This window comes from Branchiostoma lanceolatum, chromosome 13 (genome assembly GCF_035083965.1).
Source record: "Branchiostoma lanceolatum isolate klBraLanc5 chromosome 13, klBraLanc5.hap2, whole genome shotgun sequence".
Taxonomy (NCBI): Eukaryota; Metazoa; Chordata; class Leptocardii; order Amphioxiformes; family Branchiostomatidae; genus Branchiostoma; species Branchiostoma lanceolatum.
The window spans coordinates 6,315,519-6,335,902 of NC_089734.1; the positions used below are offsets into that span (position 1 = coordinate 6,315,519).

A 20,384-nucleotide genomic window follows, 5' to 3' on the forward strand; every position below is an offset into this window, starting at 1 on the left:
TTCAAAATAGCTTACCTGAGTGGGGTTCGAACCTAAGCCCTCTGGATTCACAGAGGCGCTTACGTAATTACCGCTAGTGCTAAATGATGGAAATTTAGACTAAGAGAACACACGGAGTTCAGAACTTATACTGATTGTTTTATTTTCAAATGTTAGTACTTTGCATACAGGTTCATTTTTTTCACCTTGCCGTGTTCTACAAATTTACATAGTTTTACTGCCTACTATATTCAATAGAAAATTTGTAGAGCTCTTAACAGCAATATTTCTCTTAAAAGTCACAACAAAAAGGTAATTCCTATTCATAGGCACAATCATGTCCAGAAATCAGCAGACATTTGAACTGAAAGTTGAACTGAAACATAGTTTAACATGGGCTCTGTTGCATTATTTGAAATTCCTAAAGAAGTTGGGCCCCTTTCCTAGTGGTCTCTTCCAGAAATCACCGATAAGATATGCCTATCTGGACTGATTCACTTCCACATATAGGGATGTTACCTTGATGTTGTACCTTGAAAAGAAATACTGCATTTATCATTCACAACTCTTTGCAAAAACTTAGGATTTCTGATTATAGTACAATGCACCTGTTTCAAGGTATATATTGACAAAATACGAGGAAAAAAATCATCTTATCCAACATGTCTTTTTTAGAACTAAGGAAACCCCACCTGAAAAAAGTGTCAACTAATAATGTAAATGTTGACATGTAAATGTTGACATCTTTTCTTAAACAAATTATTAGGAGCTCTGTAATGTTGCATTATACATTATACATTTGTACAGGTAATATTTCTGCACATATCTAACATAGCTCTCTTTTTTTGCAAAACCATTTTTTCATGGGGAAATTTGCCAGCAAATATTTGGACAATGTATGTCCGGAAAATTTTGCTAAAGACTCAAGCACATACTGCTATTTTAATCTTTTTTCTTTCTAAAAACTACTCTCGGTGCCCAACTTGTATCAATACAGTGCCGCGTCGCAATATCGTTTATATGCTGAAAAAAAGGCAAAATATTCAGCATAACAGCATCTTATTACATTATTCTTATAGGAAACAATTCAGCCACCTCCAGCTCCATTGAATTCCAACATAAATTATCTTAATACAACTGATATCAGCAAGATGCTTACCACCCCTATAATCAAATGGATTGCTCCTCACAAATTAGGTAACTTTAATCATTGAGACTGAACCATTTTCAAAGGGGATAGGATGAATTGTAATGTAAGTACCTATCAGCAAATGTTATACATGTACTTTACCTCAAGAGTATCGACGCAGCTGTAGCATTGTACCATTGGACATGGGGAGGGGGTTATGCTGTGGTACTTTGATTTATAAAGACATTTTCCTAATACTAGTACATTCATGTTGATGTGTAATACATTTAATCACAAAAAACAAAGAAACAAACCATGGTTGAATGTCAACCACAGAAAACTATTGCTACCGACTGTTTGAATCTTACCGAAAAAAATCCTCTCACCCCTCTACGGCAAGTTGCATTGCCCAAACCCTGCAGCAATAACATCTGATTCTGGGCTGTTCTATTGTACATAATGGGGGGGAGATAGATACTACAGCAGTAACTAGGTACACGTGAGGCCATCGCTATTCAATTCTGGGTATTTCATCATAGGAGAGGAAAAAAATTAAGGGTATGTTTTTTCACCAGCTATGCATAACAACTCTGTATAATGTGACAATGTCATGTGTCTTGAAATAAAATGGATAATATACTAAGTTTTCACCCATAACTGTACATTTATAAGGTCACTTTGTCCATATGCCTTTTTACATTATACACCTCTAGTTAGAACAATGTACTCTACACAAGTAGTCCTTTGTGAAGGAACCGTCCACTGAATCGGCATTACAGCATTGTGTACAAAAACATTGGTGCTATACAGATAGTCTACATATATCTGAACATTACAGAAGTATGGAAACGTGGTTTCAAGCTTGTGTGTTTTGATGTAACTATTTTGTAATGTATGTTGAAACCTATCTTTTGAAAATGACTTATGGACTAAAAGAGAAAAATGTTAAACATTGCTGTGCACATGCATGTACATCTCGTCTCACAAATCTTTTAAGTATTGCTTATTTCTTTATCTTGCCTACCAACATAACAATGAAGATTCTTCCTCATGCAAGTGTAAAACTTATAATGCCAACTCACTAGACAGTTCCTTTGCAAGCACATGATGATGCTCTCCCCAGAATTGAGATGGCATGGCCCGATGGACGAACAAAAGAAGGATTAACAACAATTCTTCACTGTTTCTAACCTCAAGGTCTTGCCGTTACATTCTACAGACTATTTTCCCCTTAATTATAAGGGATTTTACCCTGAACATTGGAGTGAGTAAATAAAAGCATCTTCAGCTGAAGGTGTGTTAATCCTGGTTTTGTTGGCCCATGCCTAACTGCATGTTGCAGGTCTAGTGTCAGGTGCTAGGTGGCGTTGCTATCACCGCTTGGGTGGGGGAGGGGGCACTCCTCTTTGTCTTGTTGCTACAAAAAGAACAAAACATCAAATTCATGAAACAAACAAAATTATAATATTCTATTGAATCATCTCAGGAATAAAAGACACAACTACAAGAAGTAGTTGGAAGTAAATGACACAACATTTCTTCATGTGCTTCTTAAAAGTATAATTTACCTCAAGCAGTCTAAAGATACATGTACTAATCAAAGGGCTTTTCAATGTCCTTCATGTCCCTTTTAGTGGATACTATACACTCCTGTCCTGCACAAACTACAGTACTGAGTTTTGTACATTTGTATGTCATGTTCCCTGTACTTGTGTATGTATCTAGGATAAAAATAAAATGTAGATAAAGGCTTTTGATACGATATGCACAAACATTTTTCCTTGTAAGTTTCTCATACAATCAAAAGTACTACATGTACTTAATTTACATAAGGTAACAGTTACTCAAGCAACTGGATAGAATTTGGAGACCAGTTGCATTTGCTTGAGTAAGTAATATGTTGCATATCTTATTACCTGGATGTCCTGGAACCCTCATTGACGTACTTTATTCATGACATATCGTACCTACCTGATTTGTTTTTTATCTTGCTAGGGTAAGTCTTGTTGGTTTTCTCAAAGGGGGGCGGAGTAGGCAGGCTGGCCGGGAAGTTGAACCTCGCTTCAAATTCATCTGTAGCACAAACAAACAAACCAACAAACAAAAACAAAAACTGGGGTCAGAAGAATCTTTCAACTATCCTTAACAATCTATCAGTCTTATAGCACAAACAAACAAACAAAAACATGGGGTCAGAAGAATTTTTCAACTATCCTAAACAATCTAACAGTCTTATATACAGGTCGAACCTGTACTTCTGGTGACCGCCCCTGTATAAGTACCAACAGCAAATCGTTGCCCCTTTTTGGTGGTCCCTTTTCCTCCATTGACCGGGCAAGCATGAAGAACCATGTCTAGAGAGGCCACCTGTCTATTATGGCCATTTTCTTCAAGTCCCTTTAGCGGCCAGTGTAGACAGGAGGCATTCGTACAAGTTTATTGGAAAACTTCACAAGATATCATTTATGAGATACAATGGAACAGTTGTATAGGAAAGAGCAAGACTAAAGAAGGTACATATATTGCACTAATCTATTTTACCACTTCAGAGGCATTGCTATAAAAGGCGACCCACCCTAAAGCCAATAATGACTAGTAAACACATGAAATATAACAGTATGGGGCATCCATAAAAGTGGTATTTCACTGTAAGATATTCCAATAAGTGCACTTGTTTGAATGTCCTGAGCACACCCCAAAACACACTGATTTTGTTTTGAGATATCTCCTGCATTTTACATGGCCTGATAAAAGCAATGGGATGCAGTTGATGTTTCTGTAAAGCTACAAGAAATCTGACTAGAGTAGGAAGAAACATACATGTAGTATGAAAAGCAAAAAATCCCTCAAGACATCTATAACTATAAGTAATACCTGGAACATTTTTACCCTTTTGACAAATTTACACAAAGGTTATATTCTTTACTAAAGTTTCTAACATTAGTAACAAAGTTAAGAAATTCAGCTGAACTTGCAAAACTGTCAAACAATCACATCTCTGACAAATTCCATATTCTAGGATCAACAGAGTCAACTGAAAGACTGTAACTTTGGTTAGAGATTACAATCAAAACTGCAAAAACATCATGGACCAATGGCATGTCCACACAGCAATACTACTCACAGATGTGACCAATGAGTGAAAAGGAAAAGCTACATGCTACGTGAACGCAACAAACTGCCACCACAAAACCATCTATTAAACCTACACATACTTGCGCTGGTTAGTGAATACCTCTTGGCATGTACTAGAAGGAAAAGAAAACGTTAAGACATACTATCTGCAGAATGATGTGTTATTTACTTATCACATCCAGGCAGTGACAACATACAACATGCAACAGAAAGTGTTAAGGTGTAATGCAGACCAAAACTGCAAGGGGGAGCTTTAGAACAAAACACGCTGCTGCAGTGAAAAGAAGGATGGTGCAAAGAAAAGGGATCAGAACAGGAGACAGCCCTGAAGGTTGGAATACTCACAGTTCATATCATAGAAGCCATACATTTTATACCATGTCCACCTATACCCAGCTACATGTGGTGTGAGTCCAGGAAAGCCACAAGAAAGAAAGGAACAGAGACATACAATGTACATGTTTAGATTGGAGGTGAGAGAACACACATGGAGAAAGCAGAACAAAGAAGTTTAATGGATAACAAGACATGAACGAAAATGGTATGTTTAGACTTTGTTAAGTTTTGAATCTCCAATTAAATGTTTCTGATTATCATACATTTCTAATTATACTACAGTAGAACATTTTTCATGTAGTTGTCCTACTTGCCATGCTATATTGTGGCAAAAAGTTATGATGTTATCCATTAAACTGAGTTGAGGTGGTCTAGAAAAAGAGCACAAAAACGCCACCAAGCTACATCTTTTTGGAAAGACAAGCAAGCAGTTGTGGACATCTCTCTAATTGTGTAGTTGTCTCAAGAGCATACAAATCTTTAGCTGTGAAATTCAATACAAGATTCTGAAGTTTTGAAGAATGCACATACATATATGACGAACATCATATAACTAAGAGAGACACATTGACACACAGAAGCACAAACATGACATGCAGCCAGAACACATTATCTATGGTCTAGTTGGTGATTTCTGTAAATTGATAATTATTTTGTATGTAAAACTCATACAAAGATGTATATGGAGACTGGCACAAAGACATCTAAGTCCATTGCCATACCTTTAACATAGTGTAGTTTCTACAGAAAACAAAATAGACACATACAAACTTTACAAAACTTACATACACTGTGCTATACAAGGTACAAACTTTAATACAGTTGGTCTGTTCCAAACTCACCCGTTAGATCGCTTTTCTGAGGCACTCCAGGCATGGAAATCCTAGGCCCATTTCTTGTGGGAGGGGGAGGGGGTGGTGCTCCGCTAGGCCCCCTCGTGGGTGGGGGAGGGGGTCGGCCCCTGCCAGGGGGTGGGGGTGGTGGTGCCTGTGATGGCCCTCCTTCCCTGTAATTATAAACAAAGTTTTTATGCATATGCATTTTTGGCCAAACCTCAAGGACAGAGTTAAAGCCTTAGGATTGCTCTTTGTGTTTATAAAATTACTGGAAACTAAAAGATTTGTTGAGTATTGAGTTTGACCTGAGCTAACAATACTGTTTAATTGTTATCAGATTAATAAAAGCTAATTTTCGATGACACGTCCCTGTCAAAAAATCTCCAGAAAAGATCAGAACACTTGTAAATGCATTTCAGTTCTCTGTGGTCTAATGTTCGCAGTTTTCACGGTAACCTTGAACTAAAACCCGCCACAAAAATGCTTTTTTTGTCTTTTATTAGCCCATCACTCTGTTTCAACTGGGAACTTAAAACTGCAAACACTCCATTTCCTCCCTACTGCGAAATTAAATCACAGCGAACTTAAATGCATTTACATTTATGTCAAGATCACTCACCTAAATGATGCAGACCTATGGGGAGGTGGGGGAGGGGGTCTTTGGCCTGGGGGCCCTCCTGGGGGTGGAGGCGGTGGCCCCCCTCTTGTGGGAGGGGGTGGGGGGCCACGTGGTCTTGCACTGCTTGGCGGTGGAGGGGGTCTACTCTGCTGTGGGGGAGGGGGTCTGGTTTGTTGTGGAGGAGGGGGTCTTGTTAGCTGTTGGGGAGGGGGTCTTGATAGCTGTGGGGGAGGGGGTCTTGTCTGCTGAGGGGGAGGGGGTCTTGTCTGTTGAGGGGGAGGGGGCCTGGGACCACGACCACCAGGGGGTGGTGGTGGAGGGGGTCCTTGTGAAGAACTGGGCCCGTTCATTCTAGGGGGGTAGACAGATGGCGGAGGGGGTGGCCGCACCATCTGTGGGGGTCCCTTTGAAGGGGGTGGGGGCCTCATTCCTCTTAGAGGCGGTCCTGAAAACAGAAAGACTATCTCAGAAACAGAGGACCAGCTATAGATGAAACTTACAAAGTGATAATTTAAACATTACAACAAAGAAAAGCAGCTGTGTCTACAGAATAGCAGTGCCCTTGACATGTACAGCAATGGAAACAGTAGCTTCATTTGAAACTAATTGCAAACCAAGGCATATTTCATGTCAAAAGTGCTTATCCTAGTTTTGTCCTCAGGGACAATGACAAACATTATCAAACACAATAAAAGTAAATAGACAAGCCACTCTTTGCTCCATATTGTAACTACCACAAAGTTAATGCATGTGAATCAAAATATAAAACAGTGAGTTCCGCTGCAGTACCGTAGAAAGCCGCTAGGAAGCCCATTATCGAACTTGACTTTCGTTTTCCTGACCCCTACCCATCTACTAAAAGATCTATCCACGTGGCCACAATGTCTCGAATTATGCTGCCCACAAACACAAACAAATGGCACAGAAAAGATCACCTTCTTGGCTAAGGTTATCAAGAAGAAAGTGAGACTTTAGCTGTACTATCAAATACCAAATAGCATCTACTCAAGCAACTGGGTATGATTTTAGAAACGGTCAGACGTTTCAAGTAGCATCCACTACTTTTCGTCAGTGACTCTGTCATTTTGATTTGGGAAACGGTCAGACATTTCAAGTAGCATCCACTACTTTTCATCAGTGGTACTATCAAAGCCTACCTGGTCTTGGGCCCCCTGAGGATGACGCTGACATTGGCCTTCCTGGTGGAGGAGGGGGTGGTCTGTTCCCGAAGGGGGGTGGTCCAGGTCTTACCCCTCCTGGAGCAGAGGGGGGTCTGTGCTGCCCTGAGGGGGGTCTTGGTTTATTCGAGCTAGAGGGTGGTGGAGGGGGTAGGTTCCTGTTGCTGGGTGGAGGGGGTGGGGGTTGGGAGTTGTTGGGCGTGTGTCGTGGAACCGTGTTATTGTTCGCCTGACTCGGCATGGCACGAGGCACGGTGCCGACGCTGTTTGCTGTGTTGTTGTTGCCTCGTCCGGCAAATCTGTTGTTAGGGCTCGGGCTGCGTTTGTTGTTTTCTGCATTCAAGTTGCCACCTGAACAAAGAAAATACAGGGAAAATTGGAACTAACGTCTGAATATGCATTTATGATATAATTCCATTCAGACCAGGGCTGCCTCCAACTTAAATTTTTTTTTTCTGGTGTGGTCATTGTTTGGGAGCCCATGTTGTTAATTTCTGTTGTTAAAGCTCATTACAAGATATTTTCCATCAATTTAATGTCACAAAATTCAGATTTTTGGGAAGGATGGAGTGAAATTTTTGTCCGTCCCAACATGTGAAGTTTCGTGTGAGGACAAAGAGATGGGTTCTAGAGACAGCGCTGATCCAAACAACATTGATGAAAAAGACAGTAATAATTTGTACAACACTTTCCAGTCCTTGGTATTTCCTACACACCCACAAATCTTTTTTTTTAATTTCACAAAAACAAAAACTGACACAGCAAAAAACAAAACTTCACCAACATATAATCCACTGCAAACAAAAAATAAACCCTGAAAATAAAATCATTGATATGTGAAGCATGCGTAACCACTGCACAACAGTTAAAGGTGTTTAGGTTAGTGAGCCTTACCTATCGTGTAATACTTATACCTATGTAGGACTGGTGGTGGGTGAGAGCAGAGAAAGATGTTAAGAGTTAGCAAGTGTGAAGGGAAGAAGCATCTACATGTGATTAGAAGGGGGTAAAATACTGGCAAAAACTGCTCTCTTCTGACTTGTGCTTTCCTGAAACAAGGTTTGTCTAGTCATCCTATGAACTTAAAGGGGCTCAAAACAATATTAGGGCTCGAAAACAGGATTTTGAAAGTCAACTTATTTAGTCATTTCTATACATGATGAGCTGAAACAACACTAGTACAATGTATAGCTACATCCATGATGCAAAATTATGACGTCATTGTGATGTGAGAACTCACTGAAAATCATTGCTGGGTTTCTGTAGGCTCGCAAAACGAAGGGGATCATCGTATGGCACATTTTTGTGAGGTTTTGAAATGCTCAAAGTATGGAGTCATTATGCAAATGAGCTAAACAGTATTAGTAAATGTCACTACCATAAAGATTTCAGAATTTTGTTTATTTCCATTTTGGGGCCTTAATATTGCTTTGGGCCCCTTTAAGAGAGAAGTTGTTTTCTTTCTTTTTTGCATAACAGTGCCTTTGATTTGTTATTTGTTTGTTTGTTTGTTTGTTTGTTTGTTAATAACTGCACAAACTGAAAGGTAGCATAATGATTGTGCAAAGAAATGAGTAGGTGAATTGTATAGAAAAATCACCTATCAAGTCAGTTGAATGCTAACTGTATGGTTGAATGCTATTACTGTATCAACTACCTTTGAATATAGTTGTATATTATGGAAATAAGGTTGGTTGATGCAATCAAACCTTCACCAGATTACCAAATGTACACAACTTTACCAAACAACTTATTTATTCCATTTCCCTTGAATGATTGTTTTCACTGACAATTATTACAGAAAGTTGATTAATAAATGCATTTTCTACCTCCTTCTTGCCTAAGTCCTGTAGATCTCAACTTGGGCATTCCTCCGGCAAAAAGACCACCAAGGCCCATAGGAGCCCCTCCTCCTCCTCCTCTGTCTCCACCTCCACCTCCTCCTCCTCCTCCTCCTGGTCTAACTCCTCCTCCTCCTCCTCCTGATGACGTTTTACCTGGAAAATGGTCAAAGGTCAAAGGCAAGTAGTCAAAGGTCAAAGAGTGCCAAAGGTCAGTTATATAGTTCCTATTCCTCCTCCTCTTGGTCTACTTCTCCTGATGACATTTTGCCTGGAAAATGGTGGAAGGTCAAATAGTGTCAAAGGTCAGATATAGTTCTTCTTCTTCTTGGTCCTGGTGATAGCCGTTTTACCTGCAGAGCAGTCAAAGGTCAGGTAAAAGTCAATGGTCACTTAATGTCAAAGGTTAGTTATAATGCATCATGGGAAGAAAGGGGTTGTGATATCTTCTACGATAGTTTTGCTACTATTCAATGTGAATCTATCCCACAGATCAGCAACATTAGTTACTTAAATAAGCAAGCAATTCTTCCACTGTGATAGTGATAAGTTTGACTTTGCTGTGCTTTCTATAAAGATTACTATAAGCATTCAAAAACAATAAGTATAAACTTACTGTCTATGAAAGGTCCACTCTTGTCATTGGTTTCTGCTTTTTTCAACTTGTTTTTCTTGAACGCCTCTATAGAGGACAAGAGTTGCCCCCTGTCCTTCTGTTCACTTTTGTTGAGCTTTGGTGGTGCTTTGTTCGCTTGGTTAAACGTGGGTGGGGGTGGGGGCCCCGGGGGTGGGGGTGGTGGTGGTGGTGGCATGTTGGGAAGTTCGGGTCCCTAGGGCAGCCTCTTTAGTTTGCCACCTGCCCCACTATTAGCTTGATTGAACCTGGAAAATAGACAAGGGAAAAAACAACAGTCAAATCATGTGATAACTAATATACAAATACCTTATACACAAGTCCTGTATATACATGTAGAGCGTGGATGTACACATTTCAATAACAAATCTGGTTACATGCAGTGTTCCTGCCTTAACAAAAGTTGTAAATAACTATCAATAGTAACAAATCTAAAAATTACTGGCATTGTACAAATAGCCAGACATACTTTGAATAGGTTCAATGGGTTGCTTTGAATCATAATACAATCGTAAATACATAATTACGATCATGAAATCCTTCTAAGAAATTACACGTATGCACATGCACAGCTACACTGCCTTATGGCCTGTTATATAAGAGTATGCCCTTCCCATGGTTCAAGAAGGCAAAGCTAGTACTAGTACCTTGCGTCAACCTGAAGTTCAAAGAAGAAGGAAAATATTTAAAGCCAAACCTCTAGATTGTCTAGAACATTCCACATGAGCTCATACATAAGAACAACCACCAAACAGTCTGCCATACTTAGTCTCTAACACCAGACATTTAGGCTACATCATTCATGGTACATGTAAAAGCAATTCATAAAACAAGTAGTATATGTTAAATGCTTCCATCACTTCGTGTACTTGCAGGGGCCCGAGAAATATTAGCATTATCCAGGCTAAGGTTATATCAAATCAAAGTCAATTTTTCCAAGACAATTGAGCGCGACAAAATTAATCACAAATATATACTGTATGATATATGTTTACCACTAGAAAGATACCAACTTTCACCAAGGAGGTTATATCCTTGCCTTGCTTTCACTTACTCATGACAGGGTGAAGCCTGGAGACAAAGGCTACACCTGGTGTCATACACAGCTGACACTTGACTAATACCTCGTCCCCTCTGTCTTTGTTGTTAGTACAAATGGCACAAGTGACAAACATCTTCCCTTGCACCACAGACATGTTATTTGGTTTATAAAGAAATGTGCAAAATCGTAAAACCTATCATTAGTGGTGTGCGTCACTCTCACCAATAGGTAAGACAGCTGGCATCGGTATGTAATACATTACAAATGTATATTTTGTGTGTACTGCAAAAGACAGTAACACACACATGTACCCTGCTGGTCGATGTGTTCATTATATGTGGCATGACTTGTACGTGCACATGTATATGCATTGCTGTTCTGCATACCTTTGATGCATTAATCTAACAAAGGTATTGAAAAAAAAATGGGTTGCCCTTTATTTTTCGTCAGCAGATAACAATCAACTGCAATATTTCACCACTATTTTTCAAAGGTTATTTGTTAAAAGCAAGTATTCAGTATTGTAAGTAAGTGTAACCTACATTGTTCCCCTTTCGACTAGTCAATTTGAACAAGAATTCTAGACAGATTTCTAGGTTAGCTATACATATGTTTGAAGTTGTAAAATAATATATGCTACTGTGTTTACAGTCTAAAAGGAACAGGTTTTATGATTGTAAAGTCAGTAAACAATCAATATATACTAGCTTTTGGAAAAAGCAACAATATAATATTTACAGTAGGTGGCAACTGGCAAGATGTGTTCTGCTTTCATAAATGCACACGGAAGAACATAAAGCTTTTTTGGACTGTTAAACACCAGACCAATCAATTTCAAAATGACAAATTTGCATAGTGACAGTATCATATTACAGAGTCTGCTCTCTGCGCTCTATCTTGTCTACATTGAATTACAATATATGCATTTCATCTTGTACAGAAAATGATTATGAATATGAACTCCTTGCACAAAACGTATGTATGATTGATATGTATACAGTACCAACATTTGTAGATATACGTTTACAAAATATGGCAATGTTGTGACTTTTGTGTATGAATGTCAGATTAAAAGGAAAAACACAATAGCAACTGTATTATGCATACATTTTTTAGGTATATACATCATATATATTTTGTTTACATGTATCTGTAATAAACTATATGGACTCAAATAGTACACTGCATAGAGGATTCTCGTTTTTATGTAAAATCATTAATCACAATGCAACCATAAATCTAAATAAACGTAATATTGAAGTCATCTTGGTTATTTTTCCAGAGAAATAGGTCTTGTTCAAAATCAAATACAATCCTATATCTTCTAACAATGCTACCAGTTCATAACATACAAACTGAAAGTTCCTTGTTTTCAGTTCTGCGTCAAAATGAAATATCACCATGCCAGCATACATTTTACATGAACAGATTGCTTTATTCGAATATATTTAAATATAGACCTTAGAGATTTCATTTAAGCTGCAAAATGAATCATCAAGAATAATCCAGTTAACATTTTCTGGAGTTACAACCACAAGTTTGCAATTTGCATGAGTGACTAACTGATCTTTTGAGTTGCTATCTCCATGAAAAATGGAGATATTGTTTTTGGCGTGTTTGTGTGTGTGTCTGTCTGTCTGTGTGTGTGTGTATGTGTTTCCGGACTATTGTAGGCAGCATAACTCAAGAACCTCTGGATGGATTACGATGATATTTGGTATGTGGGCGGGTGTTGTGAGGCCGAAATTCAAGGTCGGTTTTGGGCCCCCTGGTATGTGACCTTGGTACTGCAGCAGAACTTCCGTTTTTGTATCTTTTGACCTGGACGTGCTGTGGTCTTGTTAACTTTGTTATGCATATACTACATACACCCACACTGCTACATGTAACAAAGGACTGCTTCTTTAGTACATATATATGTCACAGTACAGATTGGAATCCAGTACAATCTGGAACTGTCCTAGGACAGATTGGAATTCCAATCCGTCCTAGGACAGATTGGAATTCCAATCTATCCTAGGACAGTTCCAGGACAGATTGGAATTCCAATCTGTCCTAGGACAGTTCCAGATTGTACTAGTACAGATTGGAATTCCAATCTGTCCTAGGACAGATTGGAATCCTACAACTGAACTGTATATATGTAAATTCACTCACTCACTCACTCACTCACTCACTCACTCACTCACTCACTCACTCACTCACTCTCTCCCATGTAAATTAGAGACATATTATGGCCATTATGAGTAAGTCCATATGCTCAACCGATTTTTCCAGTTAACACTGGTCAGTTTTCACTAGTTTTCAACTTTTTTCCCCAGGATATACATTTACAGTTAACTTTTACATACCATTTTAATGATTATGCTATCTTCATAATTAGGTTGTTTTTTTATTGCAAAAGTGTATAAACTTATCGAGTTAAAAGTTGCTTAGACCTCAGTGTAGAAAGAGTTTCCCCAGGCTTATGAAGTTTCCCCCCAGACTTGGTGAGTTAGACCGCAGGGCTGACAGGCCAGCCTGCATGTAGACTGCATTCATACAACACCATGAAAGTCACTGAACTAATCAGAAATCACACCTGGCTAGCCTCCATAGCAGGCTCTGAACCGGCCTTTTTGGGGGCTAAATAATATACCTTTTGCAATCAGTCCGTAACCATCAGCTACCCCCGGAACCGTTTTGCCGGTAGAGCCTGCATTATAACGGCACATATGTGTAATTGGCACATATGTGATAAATTCTATGAAAAGTCTAAGCTAGGGGGATAAGCCGCGGGCCTGAACTGAACCCCGCGGACTAAAATAAACATAGAACGGTCTTGAAGTACATGGTAAACCAAAAATGATAAGTATGTCACCAACATGGCTCCAAACATGAGATTTGGATATGAATCTTGAACTACTATATTAAGTAGTCTATTTTGTAGTTTAGCACTGTTTATGTAAACTGTCTGAAGCACAGTTCAATTCGATATTCTTATTGTATGACCGTGATAGTATTTCATGGAACATACTCATAATCTGCCATAATATGCAAATATCTCTAATTTACATATATGCAGTTCAGTTGTAGGATTCCAATCTGTACTAGTACAGATTGGAATCAGGATTCCAATCTGTCCTAGGACAGATTGGAATTCCAATCTGTCCTAGGACAGATTAGAATTCCAATCTGTCCTAGGACAGTTCCAGATTGTACTGGATTCCAATCTGTCCTGTGACATATACAAACTTTGCGACATGTTGGCAACTTCTTCTTTTTTACTCACGTTTAGCTAACAATACAATGAACTAGTATGAAGAAAACAAATGGAATGAAATATTGAATTTTTTGGGAGAAATAAGATTGTAACATTTCATTTTCTTTCCCTCCCATATTTCCAATTTGGGGAAATCTGGTAATGATTAAAGCCACCTGATATGGTCAACATTTCAATGTCATCTCTCTTGGTATTTTACAAGTAAATGTAATCGATGATCTTTAAAAAAAAATCAATGTCTATTGATTGCCTCTTATATGTGAATAATTCATGATCCTATTTCTAGATATTTAATTATTTGTAATCATAATTTATATGCATCAAAATATATAGCCTCCATAGAAGGCTCTAACCGGCCTTTTGGGGGGGCTAAATAATACACTTTTTGCAGCCAGCCTGAAACCATCAGCCACCGTTTGGAAAGATAGTTACAGGGTGGCTGATGGTTACGGGCTGGCTGCAAAAAGTGTATTATTTAGCCCCCCAAAAAGGCCGGTTAGAGCCTGCTTTGGAGGCTACAAAATATATACGGTATTTTCAAAATTAAGATACAAATTACAATTTACCCATTTAGATGGATTATTCTGCAAATATCAAAAGGTGCAACAATACATATCACTACTACTACTAGTACTAGTAGTTCCACTCTAAGGGTGACTTCATCATTTGGATAAAAGGGGAGGGGGGGGCAATGCTATAATCCATGTATCAAACTACTGCAGCTTTATATACAATGTACACATATTGCTGTGCTGTGTCCCTCATCTTTCAACCTAATGTTCTAAATAATGACAACGTTTTTAAATCTGCAAACACTGAACTATAAAAAAATTGCTAGTAGAACTGATCAAGCCTTGTGTCTGATGACACTCTATCATTAGTACCAATATTATCATGACCTGTTTCACCCTGACTGATCCCTGAAAACTGGCCCCACCCAAAAGTCATTCCTACCATACTGTTGTCTGAAAGATCCAAGATTGGACAAGTTCAATTTGGCAAAGGGGGTGTTTTATTATGATAAATGTGACACGCCTCTTTTTGTCAAAAATAGAAACAGTTTTGAGTAGATATCTATTTCACACTCATTTTACAGTAGTCATTTTTATCAATCAACAGTAACTGCTGCAAAAATATGCATATTCTAATACATATCACTGTAAATTGTAATCTGTTTCAGTAATGTTAACACTGGCAATAGATAAAATTCTTATGATTCCGATGTCAAGAATGCAAATATATCATGTACCGGTACATGTTAGTACAGGATGCTATCTGTCAAATGCTTTCAACAATTATGTAAAATATCTGCTTGACAATCAAATTTTAAGCATGATGCACTGACACATAGATTTGTCTGACACAATATTTGGAATACCAAGTTCTAGACTTCATTCAATGTTTATTTACATCAACCCAAATCAAGCTTGCAGCGAAAACAGTCTTTTTACCTACAACATGTGTTAATCTATTAACTACCCATTGATTGACCACAGTTATCAATATATTGATATAATCATATCTATAAACATATCCTTGCTACTTTCATTTCTCTAATTGGCCTGACACAGTCATTTTAGCCTCCATAGATTCTGGAACATTTCCAAGTTCACTCAGAAAATTTGCTTCTGTCATAAATTGTCTACATAAACTTGCCAATGTCACATGTTCTGGGAGAATTCAGATTTGAATATTGAGAGGTATACATGTACATGTAACCTCTGTATATAGAAATTCTTAATACAAATGTACATGAATCATTTAATATGGCATATGACTGTGCGCTGCCTATTTCACTCATACTGACTGAAAATAGGTCATGTGTATCGAGGGAATGTATGTGGTCTTTTCCCATGCCAAGGTCAATAGCAAACAGAGCATTGGGTTTTTCTGAACAGAAGCATTGGGGAGGGGGGCAACATATCATTCCTTCACTTACTTATTATGCAAAATACATTTACAAATTAAATCATGATTTATGAAAGTAACATTCTGTACAGTTACAATATACATCTCTGTGACAGACAAAAAAAGGGAATCTGAAAGCTTGGGCCGTTTGCAAAAACTACTCTCATATCAAATTTCATGTTGTTCAGTCAAGTAGCAAAGGTGCATTCTGAGTTCTGTTTTTATCTGCCAAATGTAAGAAACAATGATAAGTGTAGCATCATTGCGTTTAGAACAATAGCCAAGTGTTCTATTGGGATAGAAGGTCATGAAAGGTTGGACAGGTAGATCTTTATCTTACCTGTTCAACAGGACAGGTAAGGAACAAGGTCAACTCAATGCCTTTAGAATATTGTATCAGTGTTTTCATACTTAGCCTAGTATTTTTCAAGGTTTGATTTTAAACCTTACTTTCCATTAGCTAATGAGAATTGTGTGGAATGTACAGAGTAGTAGAGATTAAAAATCCATTTACATGCATAGTCTACTAGGAAAGATGCTAATTTGACCCCTATACACACATACCATACATACCTTGTAAGCAAGTAGAGATGGATAGACTACACGCTTCAGAACAAAGTCAACAAATATAACCGTACTTGTCATGGGGTTTCTTTTCTTTAGTACTGCTCTCACTTTTAAGTCTTGAATCTATTATCAAGTTCATTCTATGAAAATCTTTCATTATGAGTAGTACTTTCAACAATAATAATTTATCTTTCTGAAAAAGGGGAGGGGGGCACTTGCAGTTTTGTTAACAATCAGCAATGCAACTCTGTGTACGTAGTCCAATGTTGACAACATATACCACTATACATACATTCATCTATTTGTCTTTGTTTGCCTCACAGTAACAGTTACTATGTGTATGCAACACTTCCTTCTGTACTACATACATGTAGTACACTTCCCAAACCTCACTGACTTGCATCTTTTTAATATTCTTTATCTTCCAACAATTCTTTGGCAATGATTTCATTTTTCACAGAACAAAAATTCTCCAGCCTGATTGTAACAGGCTAAAACAAAAAGCAAGAAAAAGTTGTTTGTTTATATGAATATATTGATACATCCTTGCAAAACTCACAGATGCTGCATTTCGTGATAAATCATGATAAGTTACCACCTTAAGGTTGAAAAACAGCTTTATATAAAGGGAAGTGGAAAGACGAGAGAGGACTTTACTTTAGGGTTTCCGGACCCATTTGAACACAATATGTTTCCCATGATAAGCATATCAGACATGGTAGGTTCCTGTGGCCTTGCCTGCACAAGGTTGATTCTAGACTATCATGTCTAGAAAAGCTTTCCTGAACTGTTAACAACTAGACAAAACTTCACAAGAGAATTTTACGATCAAACCTTGAAGTTTAAGCCTCAAAGTCAAAGTCAAGGTCGACAACAGCTATCAGTTTGTGAAGAGGGTTGAATTTTGGCCTTCTGGATATTACATTTTAAGTTTTAACATCGGATTACCATGTTTGCATGTCCCACAAATGCTGCATAAAATTAAAAACTAGTTGAGTTTATATCAAAGTACATAATAACATGTAAAGAACAGGCAACAAACAATGTATCTGGAATTTCAAACTACACCTGTATCCTTTCAGTTTCAACTGTCACTTCTCAATTTCTTCATGCAAGCAGAATCATTTCCTTATCTTGCCAGACCAAAATCACAAGTATGAATTATGAGGACATTTTCATTGCAAGTTCTTGTACGGTTCTACTGCATTCAACAGCTTGTTCCTAATTCCCTGTAATTTGTTTACCCGATAAACAGGTTTCGAATATCTAGCCTTTCTAAACATTGACTACTTACCATTGGCATTCAATGAACCGTGTTTGTTGCCTGTATGTCACTAGTCTGACCTAAAACATTTATCAAAGAAGCTAAGAAATTAAATTCATGATCCAACATTCAAAGCTACATTGTGAAATACTGTACAGCAGAACTTGTCCATATAACAAATGTTGGTAAGGGACAAAAAAGGCAACATGCTACTGGTAAAGGTCAATCTTTGAATCATGACATTTTAAAGTTCAGAAGGGCATATCAGCAAATTAACTAATTGGAGCTCGAGGGTGGTTGGGGTCCACAACAACTCGGTAACAAAGGAAGATAGGTTGCTTTAGAAAAGTTTATGACCCTTCCTTCAAAAATATTAGATTGGAACAACACTGTGAACTGAGGTGGTTCAATGTCACAATTTTCATTGTAACCTCTCCAGTGCGAACTTAAAAACACAGCAAAAATGCTTTTGCCTGCCACCCCAGTTTCAACTGCAAACTAAAAACCATTTTCTCCCTACTAGTATTAAATCCCTGAGAAGTTTAAAGGCTTTAACAGTACATTGTGTTCCACCATAATGTTCAAAACAAACTAATGCATCGCAGCCAAACCATTGTTTGTCAATCTTGAACTACAAAGGTAGGAGTCGACCAGGATTTCGTGAACTTTGGACTATCATAAATCAGAACTTTAATGGCAACATGCGACATTGTATTTCACAGTGTAACTAGCATTAGGATTGATTCTTTTAAGAAATTATGCAACCAATTTCATGAGCAATTTTTTGGCACATATTACCTGGAAAAGACTTGGTTTGAATGCGAACAGGAAGTGGTAGTGTGTTCAGTCGGCTGGAAAAAGAGCAGGCCATTTTATCTTGGCTTCTGTTTTTGGTAGACAAGTCATAATTACAGGTTCAGAATCACATACAACTCAGTCTGTCCAGACAAAACTTGACACAACTCTACTTTTGTCAGTACATGTATTTCACATACATTTAGATTTACATCATGGTGAAAAATTGTATGGGAGTTCACAATTCAAAATAATAGACTACATGGAAACACAATGCATATTACAGAATTGCACCAAACAAAGATGACAACATTGCAATGATTGTGATACTGTACATGCACTTAAGTTTACAGTGATTTAATTTCACAGTAGGGAGAAAAAAAATTATGAAGAAGTGTTTGCGGTGGTTTGTAGTTCAAGGTAGAAATAAGGTGTTAGGCGGGCAGAAAACAGGACAGACATTGTCGCAGTAGTTTTAAGTTCACGGTGAAAAGGTCACTGCGAAAACCGCAAACGTTAAACCACCGCGAACTTAAATGCATTGACAGTACATTGAATTTTGTCCTTCAAATTCCTGATAATTATTAAGATATAACTTCAATAATAATTTTCAACTGACAGAGATTTGTACAACCATTAGACTCCTGGTGGCACTTAACAATCATCCTTAACCCTCCAAATGTCAAACCTGTTTAACGCTTGGTTTATACATAACACTTAGAGTGTTAAAATGAACAGAACTGATATAATTTTTGCTGAGCTGCAGTAAGTTGAGTTTGTCCACATGTGTGATATCAAAGGCTGAAAACGTTTGACCCTTTGCAACCTTGTGATTGTGCAATAGAAAGAGTTGAACACAACTAAAATAGCGCGCAAATGTCGTCATACAAAAACACTTGTGGAGTGAAAGAATTCTGGTAGCTGTCCCACAGGAATATCACAATGGCACGCACATCATATCTACCACTTTGCGAGAAAATGGCGGGGCGAGGGTTGCCCCCCTCCCCACTTTCCATGGGACCACATCCCCATACCACCCCGTACCACTCACTTCCGTCCCACAGCGCTGCTCTTATGGCAAGGCAGTTATCTATGGAACCTGCCCGACATCGATAGCGTGCATCGAGCACAAGGGTGGTGGAGAAAAAAGAACAATAGGAAAACGACGTTGGGCAAAGTTTACAGTTGATAAAGTTTGTATCTTTCTACGCCCCCATACATTCCATCTTCCGCACTTCTCGACGGAAAAAGACATGGTAAGTGTAAACAGAGTCGTACACGTGTCACCTACCTCGTTACCAACGCTGGGAAAAGTTTATACCTTCATAAGATCGTCGGGAATCTTAGCATTTTTCCTTGGAAGGGGCGAAAATCGTCAAAAAAGTTCGCGCGACTCTGAACCCGGAAATCTCCTCCCAGCTCGGCGGATCCAATATGGCCGACACTTCATTACCCCCTAGAGGGGTGCGTAATTGGTATGTCATTACCACCCCTATCGGGCAGGTAGCCGAAAATAACGCCCTCTTGCAGGCATTGAGAAATATACACATGCCAGGTACAATCTGACAGCGTAACAGCAGCACGTACTTTAAATTCTTTTATTTTCGCGGAGGTTTTATTTCGTATGAGGGAAAAAGAGGTTTAAATTCGCGGTTGAATCAAATCATGTTGTAGTACAGCAGTCATACAGGGAGACGTAACTGTTACCCGCTGCACTGTGTCATGAATTCGCGGATCACCGCGAAATACCGCGAAAATAAAACCACCGCGAAAGTTTCGTAGATACGTAGATAAGTAGTTCCTGGAGTATCTAATGACCCAATGTATATATTATGTTTTATGCGCAATACAAGTTTACT

At 38.3% G+C, this 20,384-nt stretch overlaps 1 protein-coding gene across 3 annotated transcripts; it reads right to left on the reverse strand.

Annotated features, from left to right (window-relative positions):
• Nucleotides 1–117: 117 nt before the first annotated feature.
• On the reverse strand, nucleotides 118–19,984 carry LOC136446792 (WAS/WASL-interacting protein family member 1-like). 3 transcript variants are annotated; one of them, XM_066445370.1, is made up of 9 exons: nucleotides 19,817–19,984; nucleotides 9,670–9,935; nucleotides 9,042–9,209; nucleotides 7,192–7,563; nucleotides 6,035–6,479; nucleotides 5,422–5,585; nucleotides 4,324–4,356; nucleotides 3,080–3,181; nucleotides 118–2,525 (listed from the first exon to the last, which is right to left on the reverse strand). In XM_066445370.1, exons 2-9 carry the CDS (start codon nucleotides 9,863–9,865, stop codon nucleotides 2,482–2,484), a joined length of 1,524 nt encoding a protein of 507 aa, XP_066301467.1. In that variant the 5' UTR covers nucleotides 9,866–9,935; nucleotides 19,817–19,984; the 3' UTR covers nucleotides 118–2,481. The 3 variants fall into 3 exon arrangements, with proteins under 3 accessions (XP_066301467.1, XP_066301466.1, XP_066301468.1); XM_066445369.1 differs by lacking the exon at nucleotides 4,324–4,356 and adding an exon at nucleotides 4,589–4,639; XM_066445371.1 differs by lacking the exon at nucleotides 4,324–4,356 and having other exon boundaries at nucleotides 19,817–19,983.
• Between the last annotated feature and the right edge of the window lie 400 nt (nucleotides 19,985–20,384).

Excerpts from the sequence above, each read along its gene's own strand:
- LOC136446792 (XM_066445369.1), bottom strand. The coding sequence starts at position 9,865 with ATGCCACCACCACCACCACCCCCACCCCCGGGGCCCCCACCCCCACCC. Across the intron at positions 5,586-6,034 it reads CATAGGTCTGCATCATTTAG|GGAAGGAGGGCCATCACAGG; the intron begins GTGAGTGATCTT and ends TTATAATTACAG. Across the intron at positions 2,526-3,079 it reads CAAGATAAAAAACAAATCAG|CAACAAGACAAAGAGGAGTG; the intron begins GTAGGTACGATA and ends TTCTTTTTGTAG.